The sequence below is a fragment of the Ricinus communis genome, chromosome 2 (assembly GCF_019578655.1).
Source record: "Ricinus communis isolate WT05 ecotype wild-type chromosome 2, ASM1957865v1, whole genome shotgun sequence".
Lineage (NCBI taxonomy): Eukaryota > Viridiplantae > Streptophyta > Magnoliopsida > Malpighiales > Euphorbiaceae > Ricinus > Ricinus communis.
This window is the reverse complement of record NC_063257.1, coordinates 14512320-14531226: the sequence shown is the minus strand read 5'-3', so window position 1 is coordinate 14531226 and position 18907 is coordinate 14512320. Positions and strand designations below refer to the sequence as shown.

General features: G+C 36.6%; 1 protein-coding gene and 1 non-coding gene across 5 annotated transcripts; one reads left to right on the top strand and one right to left on the bottom strand.

Moving 5' to 3' along the window:
• Positions 1-796: 796 nt before the first annotated feature.
• LOC8282735 (tRNA modification GTPase MnmE) lies at positions 797-8464 on the bottom strand. Of its 4 annotated transcripts, none has more exons than XR_003078908.2 (12): positions 8306-8464; positions 7302-8069; positions 6720-6832; positions 6506-6625; positions 6232-6319; positions 3793-3884; positions 3609-3713; positions 2289-2398; positions 1723-1810; positions 1605-1640; positions 1179-1514; positions 797-1076 (listed from the first exon to the last, which is right to left on the bottom strand). XR_003078908.2 is itself a non-coding variant. In XM_015718364.2 (12 exons), the coding sequence occupies exons 2-12, from the start codon at positions 7891-7893 to the stop codon at positions 1362-1364; spliced, it is 1389 nt and encodes a 462-aa protein (XP_015573850.1). In that variant the 5' UTR covers positions 7894-8069; positions 8306-8464; the 3' UTR covers positions 1160-1361. The 4 variants fall into 4 exon arrangements, 2 of the variants coding, with proteins under 2 accessions (XP_015573850.1, XP_015573848.1); XR_007214856.1 differs by having other exon boundaries at positions 797-1044; XM_015718364.2 differs by lacking the exon at positions 797-1076 and having other exon boundaries at positions 1160-1400; positions 1509-1514.
• Positions 8465-17281: 8817 nt separating this feature from the next.
• On the top strand, positions 17282-17390 carry LOC112534634. The gene has a single exon (XR_003078914.1). It is a non-coding gene; the product is annotated as a small nucleolar RNA R71 (small nucleolar RNA).
• The last annotated feature ends 1517 nt before the right edge of the window (positions 17391-18907 follow it).

Genomic DNA, 18907 nt, shown 5'->3' with positions numbered 1-18907 from the left:
CATGTAAATATAACTTTTCACTATAAAAATATAATAAAATTTAATTTATCTATATCAGATTTTTTTTAGTATAATGACTAATTTCACATATTCAAATATTAATAAATTTTAATTTTTATACTCTAAATTGTAACTTTTAAAAGTGTAAACATTTAATTATTAAATTTTAATAAATTTACGCACTATTTTATAATTATCTTAAAAGAAAGTTATGTGAATAACCTGTAATCTGTTATTGACCTACTATATATACTAAATTGTAAACATTTACTAGATTCATACACCAAATTGTAACTCTTAAAATTTAAACATTTTATTGTCAAATCTTAAAAAGTTCACATACTATTTGTATAATTATACCTTATTATTCTCACCCTCCCACAAAAAAATAAAAGAAAAAAGAATAAGATAGATTTATTTGATCGGTCTTTCTTTTACTTAGCAATGCAGTTACTTAGGAATGCAAAGAGTTAAGAGATCTTAAATTCCAATATTCTAAGAGTGTTCATTTAGCGAATCTTTGAAATGACAACCACCAAAACATCACAAAAGAGGCATTCACACTGCTAACCAAATAGAGACTGCATTAAGTGAACATACAAAGTGCTTCTTTACCTATGAATTAAAACATATGAACATGTAAGGTTCAGAAGCAATCTAACGTATGAACATGAAAGGTTATGTTGGAATGTTATAACTATACATATTTGTCTATTTAAATCAGCCGGCGTGATAGCATACTTAAGGTGAAGCTAATGACCTCTTGCTAATTAGAAAGCATAGGTGAATCACATAATTGACCAAGCAAGCAGTTTATATATGCGACCATTCCCTGACTACCAAAACAAATATATACCTGACACGAGAGCAAAAAGATTTAGCAGTATTGAAATTAAAGGAATTGCAGGAGAAATATGTTCATCTTGCTGCCAACAATTAAGTTCGGTTATCAGCATTCAGCAGACAAATGGACCCATATGCACCTTCAGCTCAGACAAGCATTAAGTTTTCGGCTTTCAGCTCAGGGATAGCTAACTGGCTACCCTACAACATTTACGTAAGCAACAAGTAACATCCTGCATGGATTAGATGAATTTTCCAACTAATTAAACATGAAAGTTAGTAAAGGAAATGCAGAAGCAGAGAATCAAGCAGGAACTATCATATGGCCAACTAACCTGGCCCCTCTTTTGTATTAAAATGATATTAAGGTGCATCAAACTTAAAGGTAAACCTTATCCAGCTTGGCAGAGATTGCGAACACATTTAAAGAAATGGGCTAAGTAAGGCAAAAATTTGCAAGTTCCATTGATTCGCAAGATTCAAGGCAAGAAGTTGCAAGTTTCATTGATTGGCAAGATTCATTCTGGGAACAATGATTCTGGAAAGTCTCCAACTAGCTATGCCATGAAGTACAAAGTGACCATTCATTAGAGCTTGGCAAACCAGGCAATCTTGGAAAGCACTGTTCTTAAACTTCGGATACCAGCACCAGATTTTGAGCTTACCATCATCTGTGTAAAAACCACGTAATTAGATTGCGAGACATCAAAGAACTGACAAAACAAATTCAATTGCTAATCAAGCAACTAGTTACGTCATACCACAGGTTGAACTATAGACTTGTTTGCCTTGAGGCTCTGCAAGATTAAATGGAACTTAAATTATATTAGTCTCAAGAAGTGATGCTAACTATTTTAACAGAACTTCATCAAATTTCACCTCTTCAATTTGCATAGCACGACGTGCCACGTCAATTGGGAATACCACATCCGTCTTGGTCAATACAATCTGGTATTTAGTCTGAGATCTGTAAAGTTAATATCATAAACTTTAAAATTTTGATGATTAACATGACAGTTAAATATAATGCACATCTGAACAGAAAAAGGCAAACAAGCCAAGTTAGTCCTCGAATTTTGACAAACTGATCAATTGTTTTCTCATATTTCTAGTGTAAGCAAAATAAAGCCCTCCAATATCTGAATTTAGTATTCGGTCCAATAAATCCCATTAATTAGTTAATTTAGCTAGCTATGATGATGATGCGGAACTGACAATTATGAATATGTAGACATAGAAGCAATAGCAGAAAGGTGAGCAGTCTATTGGTGTTGAATATGCAGAATTCAAGAACAGATCCATATGGCAAATCCAATGGCAAAGACCGAACCACCTTCCAGGTATACTTCATTATGTGTAAATGTTCATGCGTGATGCAGCACACTATATGATTTAAATGCAATACAAGTTAGAATAATCATCAGTACACAGGTCTAAATTCATACCTTTCCATCAAATTAATGAGTTCGTGATCTCTTGGCTTCATGCCCCACTTTGTGTCAATAAGAAGACATACTCGTTTTAGACCGACTCTTGTGGAAACGTACTCCTTCACCTACAAAGTTAGTTGGTAGCATTTATAAAGTGAACATTCTGAATTGACCAACACATACGCACAACAGCCAAAGTAACAACATGCCCTGATAAATATACTCATACAGCGGATGCACCTAAATAAGCAACACACAAGATGTGCAGAGGAAGAAAGCCGGAGCATTTTAATCTTATTTCATCTAACATTTATACAAGTAAGAAATCAGAATGTAACCCTCCATCTGCCACACTACCAACTCACACTTGGGCACTTTACATATAGCTGCTTGATAAGCTTAAGAAAGATCAAGTCTAAAGACTTTAACAAACTTAAAATTGTAATCTAAATGCCACTAAAGGCTTAGTAAGTGATATGTACTCTTTAATCCTAATAGAGACTTTATTTTTATTCACATAAATAGCAGCTGGCCATCACTTTACAATACTAAAATTCAGGGCCAACTTTGCAATTTTGAGCGCCGGAAAGGGATTGATGGACTTCTTTAGGACTTGTTTTGAGTCTTAAAGAAGTCCAACTCCTTTAAGGACAGAACCATAAGTCCAGTGTTTCAAGGTATAGGATTAGACTGAGCCCATAGGTACTCCAAGCTGATATTGAATTTTGTATCAATGATTACGCTTTTCTGGACCATATGAGACACTTTAATCCTGGGTTTGATGAGAAAGAAATCCTTGACAGTGATGCTTGAGACTTCTAGGTATGGAGCTTTGCGTCTTTTTCCCCCTATAACCATATCTGGATCCTACAGACACTAGTAATTCTGACCACATACTAAGCCTGATGCTCTCTTCCACTCAGAGTCAACCACAAATGTACAGTTTCATTTACTTTTCTTTTTTTCAAGGATAATATCTATTTCCTATACGAAATTAAATACGAGGCTTGCAAGCTTTCCCTTGAATTAGTATATTCAAATTTCCGTGCAGATTCAACCACCCATTATTTAATATTAAGGTCAAAATACCAAAAATAAAAATAAAAATCTCCTGCATTATTGTAAAAGATTGCATCATTGGTTGCCAGCTCTAATAACATATGGAGCCAGTTATTGCTGTTTCAAAAGACATGTAAAAGATGTTTGATGGAAGAAGAAAGGTAAAAGTCTGAAAGTGCCACTGAAATAGGGAAATAAACATTCCAACAGTTAGCGATTACCCCATTCAAAATTTATTTCACGGCAGAACCAAAACGAAATTCTGTGTATACTTACAAGGTCCTCCCATGCGTCCTTAACCTCTTCTTTTGCATAAGCAAACCCATATCCAGGCAAATCAACTAAACAGAGCTTTGGCCCTAGACTGAAGAAATTAATAGTCTGCATAAGAAAAAAAATCAAGGTTATCAAATAAACTCCACAACGAGAATTTTAGTGATCTCCAAGAAGATAATAGCACCTGAGTAAGGCCAGGCTTGTCTGATGTCCGTGCAACACCCCATTGTCTTGTGAGAGCATTAAGAAGTGATGATTTCCCAACATTTGACCTTCCTAATAAGGGCAATATAATCCAGTAAATGTCTCAAAACTGCCCAATCCAATGAGAAGGATGATTAATTTGGATTTCTTTTTAATTATTTAAAAGACGAAAACCTGCCTGATCAAATTCAAAATACTTGAGTTCAATAAAACACCAAATATGCCCAAATATGCATTATCAGAGAAAAGAGAGGGAAAAAAATTTAAAAACCTATTCCTAGAGCAACTACATGCAAAATAAGATTAGTGTCTAGAGCTCTCTACAAAACAAGCTTGTGTGACGATTAGGACTAGGCTTCATTAATAAAGAGAATATATATAAAAAACATCATTCTGCCCCTCTGAAGAATTCATCCTTGAACTATGAGAAGCAAACATAGGGACAATCCAGGAAATTCAATTCTGGTTCCTCCTCTTCATCATTGAGTGCAAGAAAGGAGTGACAATTTGCTCATTAATGCTACCAGCTTCCCTTCAGTTTTCTGCTGGACGACAGTAGTATTATGTTCTTCAGGACAATCCTCATATACATGGCCCTTTAACATTTTTCAATACTCACTTACCATTTGCCAAAACCATTAGTCAAAGAGATTGAAGTAGTCAAAAGACAAATCACTGAGAATATTGAAAAATGTAAAGGGCCATAGTAATTTGCTCAAGAATATCCAGAGATCAACTGGCTGGCTTAACTGCTATTTTCATTGGCTCTAGCATGTGCTGGTTTTTTTGCTAAATTTGCATAAGCTTTAGCTCAGTCCACAAAAGGGAATTCATACTTTCGATCAAGTCAAATGCTGTAATTAGATCCACCAAGTTATCTAGTGAGGGACCCTAAGATTTCCTCTTCAAAGTTGCGCCAAGCAACCTATAGAACTACCAAGTATAGGTATACACACCTTTGTCATCCTACTCTGGATCAAAATCAGTCACCTTAGAGAGCCCACAACTTGGAACACAGTTCAATTCATACTAAGGATAAAAGCCCCAATAATGCCCAATTACTAATAAGTAACCATCCGTGAAATGACATTGAAGCGCAAGATTTTTCCAGTAAATAAAAGCATAATTGCATGCCCTTTATCGGGAATGCTTATGGTCTTCTCAATCCTTATGGAATGATACTAAGAAGTGCTCTCCATCCGATTCAACCAATCATGAAGATCTTCAGATCCTCTTCTCCATTTAACCAACTTAATAAAAAGAGAAAATCAAGCATTGAGAGGAAAATGGAGAATGAGAACATGATGGCATATTGGCAGTGGGAAGCTGTCATGCATGAACTAGAAAACCTTGTGGAACTCTTATCTAAGTAGTAGCTGCTAAAATGGAACTAAGGCAGCTTCTGCATAAAGACTCTTATGCTTCTCATCAAAGCCAGGAGGAGTTTCTAACATTAGTAATTCTTTGATAATCCCTAAAAACCCCAGAAGAATAGCTATCAGAAACTTCAGATGCAACTTTCTTCCCCAGTGAAGAACTCCTCTTATAGTTGAGACTAATAAGACCTAATATAGAAACTTCCAATCAGACTCTGGTGCTGATACACCAAATTCCACCCAAATTTTACCCAGCTACCCTAAATATAATTTGAAATTTGATTCTCTTAATCATCATACAAATGTCAAGCAGCAGGATGATCGAGAAGCTAAACCTGAAGCCATGTTTCACCAGTAATGCTGATCCAATCTAAATCTAAACTTCCTACAATTAAATCCAATTAGTTCCCTACCAGAATGCTAAATATCCCTTAAGTTGCAGCCCCCAAATCCATCCTTTTCTTGTCATTAATATGATTATCCAGTTTTAAAGCCAAATTATCTACATAAATTTACTACTCTTCTAGTCTTTAGATAAGTTAAATACCAGCCCATCTGTTATACATCTTTGCATTCTAGTCAACAACTAACATGGATGCAGCTATTGTTGATGAGCCTTAAGGAACATGTGCTGATCCCAACGAACACTGAGGATCTCATGCAAATTAGCAATAAGAGTAAGCGCATGTGCACTATCTATAACGACAGCCTTTAAATGAATGCACTACAGGCAAATTGATATTTGGTTAAATAAAAGTTTATGCAGGTTGAGTACTTGGTTCCAATATCATTCTATGACTCATTTCCAACAATGTAATAGTGCGACCCATTTCCATGAAATTTTTGGGAACACAAAGAAACCACTATGACCACATGGAATTTAAAAAGAATGTGCAGAATCAATGCAACATGTGCATTTGCCGTGTAAAAACAATTAATTGTAGACGTTAGAGGGGAAAGGAGGAGGGTAAAAGCAACATAGAAAACATATGAACATATATAACACTGGGCACACAGAAAGGGAGGTCATATGAAATCTCTACCTGCAAATGCAATCTCTGGCAGATCAGGAGGCGGGAATGAAGAGGATACTTTGGCGGCAGCAAAAAAAGTCAATTTATTCCTGAAAATCTGTTAAGCGTAATTAGCACCAGCTCTGGATTTAAGTAAACAAATAGAAGAAAGATCACTCAGTAATAAAGAAAAAGAAGACAGAAAGAAAGAATCCAATATCATACTGATCACTAGATTAATATGATGGATTGATTCAATATTAAAGAAACAAAAATAAAGTCTTCAGATGCAGTATAAACATACATTTTCTTCAATCCGTTCTCTCTCAGAGCTTGTAGACAAAGGGATATTATCTAGTGGTGCAGATAGCTCAATGTTGTAGCCTGCCCTTTTTAGCTCAATCAATCGTCTACGACCTAACAACTGATAAGAAAAAAATTGCTATAAATAAAATATAGGAGATGGAGTAAATAAACTACAAGTGAAAAGCATATCAAAGCCTGCTCATAGAAATTACATTATCTTCAACAAAGGAAAGGATGGAAGGACTAGGTTTTATAGCTCTGAATTGTGCATTTTTTGACATTTCACCCACTTCCTCGACTTCCTTTTCCTTCTCTTTTGGATTCTCTGTAAAGCATGTAACTAATATACATAAAAATGGAAATCGAAAAACAAATTTACTGGTGGGAAAAGTTAGCAGAAGAGGAAAGGAAAACAAAATGGAAATCCTGGGAATAACAGTCTTAAGATATATAACATGTTGTAGACATCAATACCCTATATGCAGTAGCTCAGTTGCCAAACAATTTCAGAAGAGGAAACAAAGAGGTTGGGATAGGGAATAGGAAGCTAATGTTCTGTGGTTCTTAAAAGTCATATTCCATCATTTATTTTTATACAATTTGGAAAAACTAGACAGCCAAAAAGCAACCATTTATTGATTTGTAGATTTATTAAATATGGCATTGACATCTCTATTAGAACTTCGAAGATACTATAAGAATAAAAATCAAAAAGTTTCTTTCTAATATCTGATCAAAAGCTTAGGAGAGAATGTTAGCTTATACACAACAACATCAATTGGTAAAATTCTCACCATTAGTAACCACTCCCTCATCTAGCCGTTTATTTGAGATATCATGTGGATCTAACCGAATTATACGCTTTTTCTTCTTTGGCCTTTCATCTACCTCTGAATCACCAGCAACAAGGCTTTTTTCGTTCCGTGCCATTTTCTTTGCAAATCTTGAAAGGGGTACATCAGGATGCTTACTTAAATCAGATTTGCTTTTAGATTGTTTCTTCAACAAACTATTCTTGTGCCCATCCAATATATCTGCTTTCTTCATCTTGGTCCTTCGTTTACCACTAGACAACTCTGTACTGTCTGTTTCATCAGTAATTCCAGGAGAATGATGCTTCTTTCGTGAAGTAGCCGCCTTCGTTCGATCATAAGCCCAAATGGAGCGAGATGGTCCTTTGCTTTTCCTAACTTTAAAAGAGTCATCTTTCATCCCTTCTTTCCCTTTCTTAAATAAATCCTTAGTCTTTACAATGTTTATCAATTCCCCTTCCGGATATTGATCAGCAAAAATTCTCTTCCTTTTCCTATATGAATCAACAGGTATTTTATCACTCTCACTCGCTCGACCGACTCTTTTACCTTCCCTCCTTGATTTCAAGTCCATCTTGCCCAACACTCTCTCCTGTCTAATACTATTACTCTCTCCTGTCTAACACTATTACTCAATGTAATTAAAAACTTATATAACCAAATTGCGTCTGCAAACACTCTACCATTATTTCAACATTTCAATTGAAGAAAACAAACTCCTCTCATATCTTATAGACTAAGAACCATCACCTGGAAAATTTAAAACTAAATTATTAATCAGAAAAGAAAAAAAAAGAAGACTAAGGAATCATTGAAAAAAATAACGTCAATCATATATAGAACATTTACAGCAATAGAAGAATCCTAACGCCACTATATATCCAAGCTTAAAAGTCATTTAGTGTGTGTGTGTCAAGTAAAAAAATTAATTAAACTTATAACTTTGAAAAAGAAAAAAAGAGAGAAAAATGAAAAGAAAAAGGTACCTGCATGTTTTTCTTATTGGTCCTGTCAATGACGTGGTGGTTGTGGTGGTGCTGGCGAAAAATGGAAGCAGAAGAGTGTGGCGACTGTATACAGAAAGAAGATTTTGAGAGAAAATGGGTAAGTCATACAGACCCGACCCGTTTCATAGGTTTAATGGGAATTTTAGGTGGCATTTTTTAAAATAAAATACTAAATTTTAAACGGAGAAAATTACTACGACCCCTGACGTTTTGTAAAATATACAAATCAGTCCCCCATTTTGGAAAATACATTATGATGTCCTTCTGGTTTGGCACCATTAGGAATGGTAATGGATAGGATACCCCCATTTATCAATATCTGAACCCGAACCCATTGAAATAACACATACCTGAATCCGTCCCAAATCTGTTTAAAAAAATTATCCTTATTACCCGAACCCGTCCCAAATCCGAATAAGAACACCGCATACTACCCGAACCCGTTTAAAACTCGTTTAAATTAAATGACTATTAAATAAATATTATGGGTATTTAAATGGATAATGGATACCCTATCCGTTAAAAACTCATTTGTACAAATATTCGGGTAATTAAATGGATATGGGTACCCGTTTACTAAATCTGTTTCTAATAACTCAATTCTAAAATATTTTAACAAAAATTAATAAAAATAAAAAATTATAATATAAATTAATTAAATCCAAGTATCCAACACTAAATGTTCAATATATTAATACAACCAAGCCTAAATTCAATAAATTTAAAATAATATTCTAAATAATAAAAAATCAAATAAGATGCAATATCTATTACAACTTGTACATATTCCAAAACTCCATATTTAAGAGTGTTTATCTACTACTTTGGAAAAAAAGCATAATTAACATATTAAATATAAAAAAATAGATTTGTTTATAACTATTATTATAAGAAATATTTAACTTATTCTACAACAACTTCATAGAAATATACATTATAACTCAATATCTTCTTCAAATAAATATAAATAACTTGCTTCTCCAGTTGAAGAATATCCTAAAAATAAAGGGTGAGATTATATAAAATATGCTACAAAACTTAATTTAAAGAAAGATATTGATAGGCTATTTGTGTAGGTAAAATCTAAGGCAGTGAACCTATCGATGCAGACTAACACAAATGGTGAGTATCAATGGCGTATTCTCACGAAAGGGTGATCCTAGAGCTACTGCAGTGTTTTATGTTATCTAACCTTAAAAAAATCGACGAAGTTATTATGCTATGATTAAATATGAACAAACAGTTAACTAAGTATCAAATAATCTGAAAGGATTTAGGAAACCAATCGAAGGAAAAAGTAAACCCTAGGGGACCTAAGCTAGTTGGATTTTAGTGAAGATAGAGATTATATTGATTACCAATTACAATTACCCGTGGACAAATTCTTAACTGAATTCGGTCTCCCTCTCGAGATAACCGAATTCTTAAAACTAATAACCTAAAGTTGGAATCTCTTCCTAATGATTGATTATTCAATTAGCATTAAGCTTTAACCCGCCTCTATTAAGCTTTGTTAATTCTTAATCCGGCTAGTCAATTACTCTTATCTCTAAGTGATCATTAACTAGTTCTTGCCATTCAAATTTTTAATTACTAAATGAATTTCTCAATTACATAAAGCAATCTAAATACCACAACTGACAACGTCTCATGAATAAAGTGATTTCTCATTAATAATGAAAGCAAGAAGAGACAAGAATTGATAATCAAAATCTCATAAGCATTAAAATCAATCCAACAACATAGGAATCCCAATGGGTTTGACAAATTTAGTTACTCATACTAATAAGCAACATAAAGTAAAGAATAGATTCAGAAAAGTAAATTGAAGGCATGTACACCCTTCTTCTTCAAGTTGGATGAAAAACCCTAAATTCCCAATTCAGAATGATAAACCCTAATTTGCCTCTTGAATGCTCCCAAATCTCCTCTTGATCTTCAATTTGATGTTAACACTAATATAATCCTTCCCTCAATAGATGAAATGGTCTTCTAAGGTCAAGTATTGAAGTTTGAAAAAGATGGCTTAAGCTTGTCTGTGAAATCAAGTCAGAAAATCGACCCCTAATTCAACAAATCATTTTTTGCCCATATAAATCTATTAGCATGGCCGTGGTCAAGCCTATGCTTATCAGCACGAGCGGAGTCCAGGCCATACTGGACCTCCGCGTTTCGTAATTCATGACTTCTTCCTGGCCGTGCCCTAGCCGGTGCTGAGCCACCACATGTCGTGGTGAAGGCTGTGGCGGCTTCAAAAATCGTGCCAAAATGGCACTTTTGAAGGGCAACTATTTAACGGTTCAGCATGGCTGGAGTCCAGGCTGTGCTCAACCTTGGAATGCTAATCCTTGCTCAATTTGATGGATTCTGGTCCGTAATTGTGCGTATTTCCCTTGATTACTGATAATGTCCCTCGATAATGACCTGAAACGTGAAAGGAACCAAAAAACAGGTGATTATAGCATAAAACAAGATAACTATGCACAAAAATATAAACAATTAGGCATATAAATATGTATAAAATGATGCACATCAAATCACCCCACACTTAAGCTTTTGCTTGTCCTCAAGCAATCAATAACTCAATACATGCACAAGCAACAATCACTCTTCAAAATCCATGCTAAAGTTCACAACTCAACCTTATTCAATATATAAAGAATGAAACTCAAGTAACTAACAAGTTATACACCTTTAAGGAAAAACTATAATAATACCATCTCGAAGCACAACTTATATAACAATTCAGCATTAAAGACTAAAAACCATTGCCTCACAAGAATCTCTCAAATCACTCACAGTGTTTAAAGGTAAATAGGAAAATTCCCTTAATGCCGCTGCACACAACCTATTTACTATAAGCTTGCTCATCAATCTCATCTTCGCTACCCGTGAATAATTGAATACCAAAATCAAAGGGTCTTTTCAAGGGTTGAAATGTGGCTGAGGTAAAGGTAAGAATATTTGGATAGAAGTATGTTGAAAAATCATGCACTTATTTGAAATGAATGCTTCAGGAACTGAGTGCCAAAACAACCAAAATACTCACTAAGCCTTATTTGAAGTAAAGGATGCTCACAAGAATTAAATTCAGAAGAGCTAAGAGCTAAGAAGTAAGTTAGAAATATTTTTCTTTCTCTTTTTTTTTTGATATATACTATATATATATATTACAATAGCTTATATAGGGGCTGCATGATTAGTGACATAAACAATAAGAATAGTTATCCAATTTAGATTGAAGGGAGCATCAAACAATGACTAAAAAGACTAAGTGAATTTAGAACAACGTTAGGCACTATGATTCCATAAATGAAGAAGCATAACACATAATTACTTAGTATAGAAGGTGAATGGAAAGATGGATGTATAGAATGGTGTATGTGTAGTGATTAGGTGTAAATCATGAAGAAAAGGTTAAGGCTCAAACTGGCTGGCTAATAGAAACAAAGGGTAGGCTTTTGGCCAGATGTGGTGAAATCCTAAGTTGCCCAAATCATCTAATGGTATTCAAAAATTCATGTAACCTCAACAAGCATTACAGAGCAAGTTCTAGAAACGAAATTAAGTATAGCGCACAGTCAAACAAGAAAAGTCATGAGCATAATGTGCAATGGATGCTCAAATTTTGGTTCAAAAACTCATGTTTGAAGTGGCTTAAATTTGCAATTGGTTCCCAGACTTATCAATTAAATCATCACATAAATTGAATACGAGATTGGCATAATCAAAGTTCAAAGTCAAAGGTTGTAAATTTGCAAGGAACTCAAGTAACACCGGTTTAACCCGGCCAAATTGACATATTGATACAGTGAAATTGCTTTCAAGAACAAAAGATAGAGAGGGACAATTAATTGCTAGTGTGTGAATTAAGTCATTAATTACGAAAGAATAAACTAAACTTAAATATCATGAAAAACCTAGGTCCTAACATCCTAAGAATAGTCGATTATCATTGCCTTAAACAATTAAAGGATATAGCCATAAATACCTACCCTATACTTGAGTATAACACTGTCCACAGTGTTAGAAAAATTAAAACTGGGTATAGCACATAACTAGCACATCATAAGAAATGAAGATCATATTAAATGTACATATCAAGACAGCAAAGCAAAGTGTTCTACTAAAATAACATAACATGAAAGGAAAATAACATAAAATTGAAAATGCAAAAAGAAACGAAAATAAAGTAAAATAAAAATAAAGAAAGAAATAAAAAGGAAAAGGAAAAGAAAAATAGCACAAATTTGTGTTTCACAGCTGGTAGTCTGCCGAAGGCACATCCTCACTAGCTGAATCTGTTGGAGGGTGAGGAGTAGGGGAAGGCGCTGAAGGAGGGGGCGGTGGTGGTGGCACAGGGTCCGTGAAGCAACCTGCTAGATCAAACTCCATATCATCGATGAACCACTAATTTTGTGCTCCGGTCTCCGCCATCTTTTGAATCTGCTCCACCATTAGGTTTGTCTAGGTGGCCTGCCTATTTAGCCCATGCATAAGCTGCTGGAGCATATCGTTTAAACCCTGAAACTATGCCCTAGTCTCCTCTTGAAACTGCCCAAACTCCTTTCTCTGCTGCACAAACTCAGTATAGTGCTGCTACTGTAAACCGTAGACTCGATCTAGTCAGTCAGCCAAAGCACTAATCTGAGCACTCGATGTCCCTGCAGAATAAGAAGAGGAGGCTTCAGATGTAGGCATAAACACTATGGCTGGGTTAGGAATCCTAACATCTGGAATCTCAGCCGTCGGGTCTTGGGCTCCTCTAGCTGCTGCCTCTCTAGCCTCCCTTACTATTGCGCTGATGAGCTTGTACTCTATGCCATATGAGTGTCAAGTAGTCGTGATCATCTGCATGTTGATCATCTGTCTGATCCTTAGTGGTGTCATATCACCAATCTATGAAAGCTCTGACAGACAGTCATCCAATACATCCAGTCTCTTAGCTAACCTAGTCACATACGGGCCAAAACATCAGTGTATCTTCTTCTAGGCGTCTACTATGAATGAACGGACTTGATGAGCCAACAGATATCCCAAGTCAAGCTTCTTACGATGTTGCATAGCCTAGAGGATGAACATCGGTCTGTGTGACCGCTCCAAAACTATCTCCCATGCCTGTAATCATGTAAGCTAATAAAGTATGGAGATAGCGGAGATGATCCGGAAGGCTAGACGCCTTAGACCTGCTGGGGTAGTATGATTCCGGCCTGAGTACCAATGAATCCCACATGGTGTCGTACGAGATTGGGTTGACGTATATAAATCCCTAATACTTCTCGCCCGAGGTCTCCTGCTCAGTCCATAATCCTAAATGCATGCCAAATTGTGGAACTAACATTGAGAAACTCCCTTCCCCAAAGTCTGAAGTAAACTGCATTAGGTTGATGCCAGTTTGTGATCTGTTGCTGCAGAAAGAAGGTCTTGAGGAATTCAATTGTAAGCTCGCGGTAGGTTGGCTCAATGATGTTGAATAATCATGCGTATGCCAGAGTTTCGAACAGGGCATGCACATCCTGAGCCAATCCCACTCTTTCCAAGGACACAAAGTCGATACAACGTCAAGCCATCACTTGCTTCCATCTCATGACTTGGAAGTGGCTCTCGTTATCTGCATTCTGAAATGTCCATAAGGGATGACGACCAGGTGCGGGTGGATTTACAACTGGTGCTCTTCGTACTCAGACTAGTTGCTGTTGTGGTGGAGGTGCTGGTGTTGGTACTGATGAAGGTGAAGTAGAGGAAGATGTTCCTTCGCCATGCGGGCGCTTGCTGGTAGCGGCGCGTTGTGGTTGCTTTCGACGTGATTGATCGTGATCCCTCATATTGCCTAATGCAGTGAATCATTAGTATTCAAACAAGAAATTAAGTTAACATAAATTTTACCGAAAATTAAACAACATAACAGCTATAATTTGACTAACATAAAACTTTAGAATTAATACTAAGACTAAAGCCTCAATCTCTTGTAGAAAACTAATTCACAATTACATTCCAGCCTACTTTATCGTGCACCAAATAAAGAAAATTTATGCTATCAATTGTTCATAATAAAATGCCATAAATAAACTTTATTGCTACCAAACCCCACACTTATCATTTCATTATTCAAAATCACATAAACATAGCAACTAGTTTTAACTAAATCTAATCGAAGTCAAATTTAAGTAGTCTAACAAAGCAAACTACTAAAGCATATCAAAATGTCCTAAATAATAAAAAAAATGCATAAAAGAAAAATTAAATTTAATCAAATAAAAGCAAAAGGCAAAGAGACTTACTTGAAGTTGCCGTAACAGGTAAGAAAAATCAAACACAAAGAAGAAACAACACCTTAGAGCTCAGAGAGGGAAAGGTAGGAATTTTTTTGGAAAGGCCTGCTTTTATAGTCACGTGGGTCAGCACGGCTAGGACTCGACCTGTGCTAAACCCTAAAGCCACATTCTTATGCCAATCCGTCACGGGTGAGGGCATGGCCGTGCTGACCTGGTGTTGCTGCCCATGGTGCCTTCGGAAACTATGGTGGATGGCTGGTTTTGCTTTGTGCTTTACGTGCATCTCTATCACGGGCGTACTGACCAGCACGGCCTGGTGTTGCAGCCTATGATGGCCTCAAAAGCCATAGTGGATGGCCATATTCCTAAATTCTATATGTGCATATTCATCACGGGCATGACTCTGGCCGTGTTGATGTGTTGCAGCCCGTGGTGCCCATGGAAATCATGGTGGATGGGTATAGTCCGAGCTTTTCTTCACCATCTCGAGTCGCCGAACTCCCTACCTGCATTTAACACATATATGCACACATTTAGGCTGTAATTCAAGTAAAATATATCAAACGGGGAAGTCCGTCTTCACCGATTTCCAAACATCCGACTTAAGTTATTCAAACCCTAGATTCATACAACTACGTTAAATTACTAAGTAAGTGTTCTAAATACCATCAAGCATGTAAACAACTGATAAACTAAAAATGTTAATAAAAACATAAAATTAAAATTTTGGGGTGCCTCCCAAAAAGCACTTCTTTTTTTGTCGAGTCGCTTAGGTGGACTCTACAGCAGCATTCCTGCCCCTTGGGCAAATTGAGAAGGTGGGCTCATTGTAAGCTGGGGCCTGAGGCATATAACCGCAAGGAGGCGGTCCAATGTGTGTAGCAGTTTGCCAAGGAGGTGCTCTCCATACCGAGTTGGGATGCCTAGTCATCCACTCCAAATCCTGTCTAGATGACTTGTCATAAACAAACTTACAACTACCCTTCTCGGGTGTATCTTAGCACGAAGTTTCAAATTGATACAAGTTGTTTTCTTCAAATAAATAACACACATCAACAAGCAAAGAAGCATGCAGAGCATCATCAATTAGTATATCCTGTGGTGGCTTATCACATGCAAGACCAATCCCATTAATAGCGCAAATGGTATGAACGTGGTCAGTGGGAGAACTATCAAATGGAAGTAAACTAAAAGTAACACAGTCATCCCCTATATTAAGCTCTAGCTTTCCTTTAAATACGTCCATTTTAGCTCTAGCCGTGGCAAGGAAAGGTCTCCCTAAAATCAAGGCACACCATGCTCATTATCCATATCCATAACCACGAAGTCCACAGGAAATATGAATTTATTTACATTGACTTGCACATTCTTTACAATCCCCCTCGGAAGCTTAACAAAATGGTAAGCTAATTGAATGCACATCCTAGTGGGTTTTGCCTCCCCTAAACCTAGCTTATTGAACATACTCATGGGCATGACATTTATGCTAGCACCTAAATCAGCTAATGCATCATCAACACACAAGTTACCCAAAGTGCAAGGAATAGTAAAACTCCCTAGGTCGTGACGTTTCTCTGGTAACTTGCTCTGCAACACTGCTAAGCACTCTTCATTAAGCTTAACATATGCTACCTCCTCCAGCTTGCTTTTGCTGCTAATTATGTCCTTCAAGAACTTGGCATACTTTAGCATCTGCTTCAATACATCGACAAAGGCAAGTTAATATGCAGTTGTCTAAGAATATCCAAAAGCTTACTGAATTGCTCTTGTGCTTATACTTGCTTCAGTCTAGCAGGATAAGGAATCTTGGGTTGATACTCCCTCACTAGGATTGGTTTCACCTTTTGCCTTTCAGGTTTCTTAACCTTACTTCTTGCCTCAACCTACACATCAATAGTGGAATCATTAAAAACAGGTTTCAAAGGAGCTGAACTAACTTACCTGAACGCAAAGTGATGGCGTTCACGTGCTCCCTCGGGTTAGACTTAGTGGTGCTAGGGAGCGCTCCTTGCTGCCTCTCAGACAACATCTTAGAAATCTGCCCAATCTGATTTTCCAAGTTTTAAATGGATGCTTGCTGAAATCTAAGAGCACTGTCGATCTGCTGGAACCTCATCTCAGTCGACGTGACAAACTTCATCATCAACTCCTCCAAGTTAGATTCTTTCTCGGCTAGTAGAGGAAGCTCTGATGGTCCAGCCTGCTGCTGCTGCTGTGATGGCTGCTGATGCAGTCTCTGAAATCCTGGTGGACCCTGGGCATTATTATTGCGCCAACTAAAATTGGAGTGATTTCTCCACCCAGGATTGTATGTGCTGCTATAAGGGTTGTTCTATTGTCCAGGTGTATTCCACATGTAATTTACCTGTTCATGGTCAGCAGAAACAATAGATGAAGTAGAGGAGCTGGCAAACATACCTCCTGCATTCGGTTTGCAACAGACCTTCTAAAACTCGTAGCTTACTTGGGTCGCTTGAACCGCAGATCCGTCGGTTTAATTTCTTAGTCAGAAGCTCCACTTAAGCTGCCAAGGCTGTTGTGGAGTCTAACTGGTTGACCATTCCCTATTTGACTGGCCGACTCCTAGAGGATTGCCACTAGTAATTGTTCATGGCCATCTCCTCTATTAGTAGCAAGGTTCAAACCACTGGAAAAGGTCTGAACCTGCATCCATATTGGTAGACCATGGTGTGTGGACAGCATCTCAACAAGTCCTTGTACCTCTCCCAGGCATCGTACATGCTCTCGTCGTCCATCTGCATAAAAGAAGAAATGTCATTTCTCAATTTAGCAGTCTTAACTGGAGGAAAGTACTTGTAAAGAAATTTTTCAGCCAAAGATTTCCAGGTAGTGATAGTGTTCAGTGGAAGGGATTGCAGCCATCTTTTTGCTCTATCCCTTAAAGAAAATGGAAATAATCTCAACCGGATGGCATCATCGGTAGTTCCATTTATCTTGAACGTGTCGCATATCTCCAAAAAATTGGCTATATGGCATTGGGATCCTCGCTTGGCAGCCCTCTAAACTGTACACTCTGCTATACCATCTAGATCACATTTGGCTCTATTTTGAAGTTGTTAGCTGCCACCGCCGGTTTGAGTATACTCATCTGTGTCCTATCCAATGATGGTCTAACAAACTCGTACATCGTTCTATTGGCATCTGCCACAACATTTTCGTTGTGATTCTCCATCCCTTTCGGTCTACCAACAGGTATCTCAACCTCAATCTCCTCCTCTACTGATTGCAAACGCTTCCTTAAAAGTCTGAAGGATCGCTCTAGATCAGACAAAGGCTCTACAAGATCAGAGCTAGAGCTCCTAGTCATAAACTACCTAAGAATGCAGGGTAGCAACCAAAGAACATAAGTAATTAAAAAAATAAATAAATAAATAAAAAGTAAAATAAAGACAGAAAAATAAAAATGGCTAAATTAACAAAAAACATAAATTCACTCTAGTTCATACAAAAGTTCCCCAGCAACGGCGCCAAAAAATTGATAGGCTATTTGTGTAGCTAAAATCTAAGGCACTGAACCTATCGATGCAGACTAGCACAAATGGTGAGTATCAAGGTCGTATTCTCGGGAAAGGGTGATCCTAGAACTACTACAACGTTTTATGTTATCCAACCTTAACAAAATCGATGAAGTTATTATGCTATGATTAAATATGAACAAACGGTTAACTAAGTATCAAATAATCTGAAAGGATTTAGGAAAATAATCGAAGGAAAAAGCAAACCCTAGGGGACCTAAGCTAGTTGGATTTTAGTGAAGATAAAGATTATATTGATTACTAATTGCAATTACCTGTGGACAAATTCTTAACTGAATTCGGTCTCCCTCTCGAGATAACCGAATTCCTAGACCTAATAACCTAAAGTTGTAATCTCTTCCTAACGATCGATTATTCAATTAGCATTAAGCTTTAACCCGTCTCTATTAAGCTTCTTTAATTCTTAATCCGGCTAGTCAATTACCTTTATCTCTAAGTGATCATTAACCAGTTCTTGCTATTCAAATTTCCAATTACTAAATCAATTTCTTAATTACATATAGCAATCTAAATACCACAACTCACAACGTCTCATGAATAAAGTGATTTCTCATTAATAATGAAAGCAAGAAGAGACAAGAATTGATAATCAAAATCTCATAAGCATTAAAATCAATCCAACAACATAGGAACCCCAATGGGTTTGAAAAATTTAGTTACTCATACTAATAAGCAACACAAAGTAAAGAATAGATTCAGAAAAGTAAATTGAAGGCATGTACACCCTTCTTCTTCAAGTTGGATGAAAA